Genomic DNA, 6,604 nt, shown 5'->3' with positions numbered 1-6,604 from the left:
CTTGTAACCATCTCCATACTGAATTAAATTTGTGTATTTATTTATTTATTAGTTTTGTGACATCATCTTGAGCCATTCACAAGCATCTGATCAGAGCTGCAGGCAGACAGGTTCCTCCAGGTCTCCAGTTCACCACAATGGAGGCTGCAGTGCTGAACAGGACCAAGCTAAACATTGAACAGGCTTTTATGAGTTCAGGAGCTGCAGTGGTGCTGTGGAGCTCTTCATGGAGAACAATCTGCATCTTCAGAGACTGTGACTCTGCTGAAGATTCTCATCACATCTCAATTGATTTTGATCACCTCTATCAAAATATATTTTGTAATCGGTTTATTGCCCAGCCCTAGCTATCATCGTGTTTTGGTTATTTTACAAAAAAGATAAAAATGGTAGTTCAGAAATCACCTTCTGATTAGGGCTGGGCGATATGGCCCAAAAAAAAATTCTCAGATTTTTTTTAAATCCCAAATTCGATTTTTGATTTTAATCGATTTTGCTCCCCACTTAACAGAGTGCCTCTGTTTCGGGTGTTGAAACAGTTTTAATGTGCTCCTGCTTTTTGTATCAAGGGCCTTCAAACAGATTTTGCAGTGAGGTGTTCGTTGCTCCAAGTCTGAGGTTGCAAAACCCAACCAGTTCCAGAAAACTGAAGAAACAGGGCCTTTTTTGGGAAGTAGATCCTCTTTGCTAGCTGCTATATTGTCATGTTGTGTACCAAGCATCTTGAGGGACAGGTGGGCTGACCTCAAAACTAAAGAAGCCCCAAAGAGTACACTGGTGGGAAAAAATTCTTGATTTTCCCAAAATTAAATCTTTATAAATGGCAAATTCGAATTAATTGATTAAATCGATTTATTGCCCAGCCCTACTTCTGATATTCATATGCCTACTTTATTTTTATTATTTAGTTTGTTACTTATTTACTGAAGCTTGTCCTCTCCTGAATATGTATTATAAAAAATAATATGTATATAACCTCCTGAGACCCTGCATCTTAATGTGGTTTTAAACCAGTTGTCTTTATTTAGGGAATTAGGGTTATACAGTATTATTCTAACTCCTGGTTGCTCAAAAACAATGTTTTTGTGTTTATAAGATTCTATTAATTAATAATTAGGGAAAATTTAAAATGTGTATCAAGCAAAAACTTGGGACTGTCTGACCAACAGGGGTCACTGATTGTTTTTTTAAATATATATTTATATAGTATATAAATATATTTTTTTGGAGGTTATCGTCCCTCTTTCTTTCCTCTTGGTGGCGCTCCAGCATTTAAGTCACTACAAATACTGTTAATTGCAAATAGAAAAAAAAACCTATATGTAAATGAGACCCATGTTAACAACATACTGTAAGTCATCCTGAAGCCTCATTGCAAAAAATATAGATTTTTGATCTCGGTAAATAAAACAAAACATATTATTCCTGATCTAATCAATTTTTTTTAACTGACAACCTCCACAAATATTTTGMGACACTTTGAAATGCAGATGATTGCACCAACTGGTCACCAAYAGTCACAGCCCAGTGAGATACTGGCTTTAAAATTTGATCTCAGCAATGCTCCCAAATAAGTCARCAAACCTGAGAATCGTTTATAGAAAAAAAAAAACTTCTACAACGTACAGGAAATCTGTACAAAACACATTTCACCTGTTAATTTAACATCCTTTCACAGGTGAAAATGTGATTTCTCTACACATGAAGCCTGTGTGTTTATTCTGTAGAGGTTGTACAGTTAAGTGTCTATAAATAATGTAGAAATGATGATTTCATCACTTTAGTGCCTCAACTCTCAGATGGATTAATGTGTAATAGAAACCAGGACTGAATGTCAGCTCCTCCTTTTTTTTCTCCCTCCCTGGAGAAATCTCCAATTCTGCTTCACATCTTTCAGTGCAAACATTATTTTATCACAGACAAAGACGGAGCTAAAAAGGACTCGGCTAAAACAGAACGAAGCACAGACAAAAAAAAAAGAGAGACAGGAAAGATAATCCAACCAAGATTATGGATGATGGATGGCTGATGCAATAGAGATCAGAGAGACAAAGAAGACAGAGACAGATTACCTGACGTGTGCGATGTGGCGTGCATGTAAAAGTGGAGCAGCGTTGCTCCACAGCAGGGGATGGAGCCGAGCTGTACACCGACTCGGGCTGAGAGAGCCGAGTGGAGAAAGGMAGGAGAGTCTGAAACAACTCATAATATGAAGAAAAGATACCTGAAACTAACGGACACTATCAAAACATTTATGTTATTGGGGAGATAGGTGAAATGAATTTTGTAACTTTTATCCTTTTTGGAAAGTTCAAACTTTATTTACTAATATTTTCCTGTAAAAATACAGCGAGTTTTCTTCAATTCCTTTAAAAAATTTATTTTCTTGAAAATCTGTTTCAATATATTTGCCTTTTCTTGTCTTCTTGCACTACTTTTAGCTTCTAGCTAGCCCTTTGCTACTTTTGTTTTAGCTAGGCTTTTGCTTCTTCTGATATTTACATAGTATCTTATCTACCTTTAGCTTACAGCTAACATTTAGCTCCTTTTGGCATTTACATCTAATTTTACATCTTTAAAAGGCACAGTGTGTAGGATTTGTTGTTTTCAGCGACATCTAGTTGTTGAGTGGTTGAATCATCCTCCCTGGTCCTCCCCCCAMCCCCACCCCCTGCTTCCAAATGCAAAGGAGTTGCTACGGTGTCTCTCAGGTGTCAAAAACCTTTGATAATTCCAACCGCGATGTCTACCAGCAGCTTCAGGGCTAGTGATGTTTCAAGTGGTAAGATTATGAGCTTTAATAAGTAAGATTATCCCAGCTACAATGACAGACAACAAATATTACATTTATAGTATTACAACTAAAACCGTTTTTGACACCGCCACCGCAGTTTGTCCTTCATGAGCCTTCATAGACAAGATGGAGGCTGCCTGTGTGGCGACCTGCGACCATGAAGATATAAACAGCTTTTTATAAGGTAAAAATAATAAAACAAGGTCTTTGTCTGCAATGATTAGACATGGTTTTTTTTATTATTGTCATTAGTGATATCTCAATTTTGGCTAAAAGAATTGACAAAATCCTTCACACTGTGCCTTTAAAAAGCCCTATCACACTGTAACACTTTAGATAGCGTATGCTAACTCATGAAAAGTTTATCCAACACTAAAAATGTCTAAGCTGAAAATTAAATTAAAACAAAAACTCTACTGAAGCCTCTTTAGTGTATACATACTGTAATGCTAACAATTAGATTGAATATGTAGTTAATGAATAAAATAATGGTAACAAAATGTTCACAAGTTGGCATAAGTTATCTACGACATTACAGTGTGACAGGGTTTTTAGCTTTTAGCTAGTGTTCTGCTTCTTTTAGCTTGAACAACTCGATTTCAGCTTCTTCAACTCAACATTCACACTGCATTTTTTGCAGAAAAACAAAGACAATTTCTTTAATTCAAACCAGTAAAAATGTTACCCAGCTTCAACATACTGAAGCTTCTGCTAACAGGATGTTATGTTTGGCCCAATTAGCTTCCTGACTTCACCAAAACCTCTTCCTTTATGTTAACTTAAATTATGAGTTGCTTCACGCTTAACAAGAAACAAGTGTTGGAAAGAGAAAGACGATGGAATATGTCCAAATTACCAGCAAACAAAAAAAAGGTGATGTAACAAACAGAGATGTTAACAGTGAAGCAGGCCAGCAGCAGACCCCAGCAGGAAACTACTTAGTCCTGCTTTGGAGGCCTAAGGGCACTTTCAAAACTACAAACCATGTTGTTGACGTGGTAATTTTCAATAAGTGGCTCTCTGAAAAGGTTAAACTTGCCGAGTTAGTTAATATGCCGAGCAGGGTTTGTTGCTGCTCCCATAAAAGCTTTGAGAATGACTTTCATCGCTCTAAGAATCCCAATACAACAGGGGCTGAACAGTTTTTCGTACAGTTTGGCTTTGAAAGTGCCCCTAAATGGCCCGTGCAGACATAATAAACTTATGTGTGGGGTGAAAAATGAAAGGAAATGGTGACCTTTACATTACAAGGAAGTTAATAGTGGTTGGTTTGGCTCTATTACAGACTTACCCTGGGTTTGTGGATAATACTCTGGACCAGGAAGGAAACAGGGTTGCCTGCTCTCCGTATGGCTTCCACAGCCTCTTCATGACTCGCATCCCTCAGGTCTACTCCGTCAACCTGAAAACGATGGAACAGAGTAAAGACTCAAGCGGTCAGTCATTTTTTAAATAGTGTAAAAGCAGAAAACGATACAAAAGTTAAATGACTACTTATTTTACCTCCACAATCCTGTCCCCTGTCTTCAGGGTCCCGTTCTGTCCCGCAGGACTGTCCTCCAGGATGTGTTTGATAAAAATGCCCCTCATCACTTCTCCGTTGCTCAGACGGCTGCCCATCCCTCGGCCTCCGACGATGCTGATCCCCAGAGATTTGCCCGGCTCTCTGAAAAGCTCCACCCTGAGGGAACGCGCCAATCTTAGCTTCTATAKTTTTTTATTTTCTCCAAGTGATCCATTTCAAATCCGCAGCATTTGTGCTGCTTAAACAATTACGTTAAAGTCTCGGACGGATCGACTCACTTTCTGGGTTGGTTCCAGCTGCTGTACGAAGCGCTCTCCTCTCCCTCTCCATCTTCACGCTCAGGGAGGTGGGGAGTATCTCTGAAAAACGTTAATAGTGAAAGGAAATAGTCAAACTGTTTTGAATATTTAGGCTCATTAAAGCTCTGGTGACGTAGAATAAACTGCCGCTATCCGGCGGATACAACGCTGTTTTTAACCTTGAGTTTTTACACACACAAAGAAGTACACGAGATGATTAATTTTTCAATGTCAAGTTATTTTTAAATTCTTTAAAAACTTCAGAATAACAATTTTAAATGATTTATCACATGTTCTGGCAACAAACTACTGTAGTTTTGTTTTATGAGATTATCGGTTTCTAAACAAGGTTTTTTAGGCTGGAACAGTGGTGTCCGATCCGGACCACCATCCTGCATGATTTAGTCTTTTCCCTGCTCTTCAAGTCTTCAAGTTCTACAGAAGCCTATTAAATTCTCCTGCACTCAAAATCATATGTGTGGAAGCAGAGGAACACTGAAAACAAGAAGGACAGTGTCCCTCAAAGACCATAATTGGGGCATCACTGAACTACAACCATGTCACRATGTATTTTAGTCCCATGACGAAGAAATTTCCAACCTTCACAACGACACCAACCATTATGTGGTATTTCCCTTTTCTGAAGACATACCTTTTAAAAAACTGGGATTGCTATATGAAGTCTTCATTGACTTGTATTTACGTAAATCTCAATCATGGTAAAAAGCCAACATTTTCACTTTTTCGCACTGTAGCCTGTGATCATTCCTGACTCATTTCGTTCCAGACAGCTAAACGCTGCCTTGCTGATGCTGACAGATAGCAGAGAGGATGTGTCGATCAATAAAAAGCTCAGGTTGCTCTGATTGGTCAAAACCACAAAAAAAAAAAAAAACACATGGTCCTGGCCTCTTTTCATTGTTGATTGGCAGAAACCGCCTTTAGCCTTTCAGCAAAGGCGTTAATTACAACAATAAGAGTGTTTCAGGGTGTTGTAAAGTCTTACTTTGGTGCTGCGAAGACGTTGTCTTTAGTTTGCTCCAAGCTGGCCTTGTATTCCTCCAGGTACTCAGCAGGGACATAAGTAATGCTGAACCCGCAAAGGCAAAAACATGACTGAATCAACACATTTTTTTTATTTCACACACCACGATCCATGTTTAGAAACTCATTTCCCTACCTGGGTAGCATTCGTGGCCCTATTCATTACAAACTCAAGGAGCAATTTACTAAAAATAGAGAAACTCATTTAAGCTATTGTGCTTTATTTAAAATAAACAGCTTGGTGTAAGTATCTCATTTGCACTCTGAAGCTTTGTGTTTTTTTTTTTAGCTCCGTTTAATTAAACTTTATGCACAACCTGAGCTCAAAACCAAACGTAGTTCCCCTTCCAGCAAATGTATTCTCCTTTCGACAAGCTCAAGGTGAGGTGTTGATGAATTATATATGTCTGACTGTTCCAAACAGGTGTTTACCGTCGTACATGTCTGAGCAAATCAAGCCTTCAGCCGTCTTACCGTGTGACAAACACGGGACACATCTGAAGGATCTGTTTAATCTATTATTAATGGAGAGAGAGCAGACCGCTAATTCGTTTTAAGGGACTTGCCAAAGGGACGGGTGACAAACTGTCATCCGCTCGCAAATCCATCTCGAAACAATTCAGAGTGAAGCTGGATCTCAAGGGTGCATTAACACATCAGAGGGAAGCTGATAGATCTTCAGCAGATGGCTTGATTTTTTTTTTATTTAATTTTTTTAAACATGACAGCATGCAGACAGAAATGCATCGCAGTGAAATGATAAAATAAAGGAGAGCTTGTTCAATAAACGCTCAACAACAAGCAGTGAGRAAAATAAAATCCAAATATAAATRAAGGTAGCATGCTTTRAAGGAATGCATATCGCCCGCTGCCTAGCACTAGAGGTTGTAGCAATTTTTGTCTTTGCTAGGTTCAGTTAGCTATGGTGGCCATGACTGTTGA

General features: G+C 38.5%; 1 protein-coding gene across 1 annotated transcript in view; it reads right to left on the bottom strand.

Annotated features, from left to right (window-relative positions):
- Positions 1-6,604, bottom strand: part of mpdz (multiple PDZ domain crumbs cell polarity complex component) — a gene marked incomplete in the record, with an annotated part of 77,493 nt that overhangs the window by 30,853 nt on the left and 40,036 nt on the right. Inside the window, 4 exon segments of the mRNA XM_014004314.1 lie at positions 4,086-4,196; positions 4,298-4,475; positions 4,598-4,678; positions 5,625-5,708. Of these exon segments, the coding sequence (XP_013859768.1) occupies positions 4,086-4,196; positions 4,298-4,475; positions 4,598-4,678; positions 5,625-5,708 (454 nt within the window).

Source organism: Austrofundulus limnaeus, unplaced genomic scaffold (genome assembly GCF_001266775.1).
Source record: "Austrofundulus limnaeus strain Quisiro unplaced genomic scaffold, Austrofundulus_limnaeus-1.0 Scaffold23, whole genome shotgun sequence".
In the NCBI taxonomy this organism is placed as follows: Eukaryota; Metazoa; Chordata; class Actinopteri; order Cyprinodontiformes; family Rivulidae; genus Austrofundulus; species Austrofundulus limnaeus.
The sequence above is the reverse complement of the archived record's forward strand: the minus strand, read 5'-3'. Positions and strand labels throughout refer to the sequence as shown.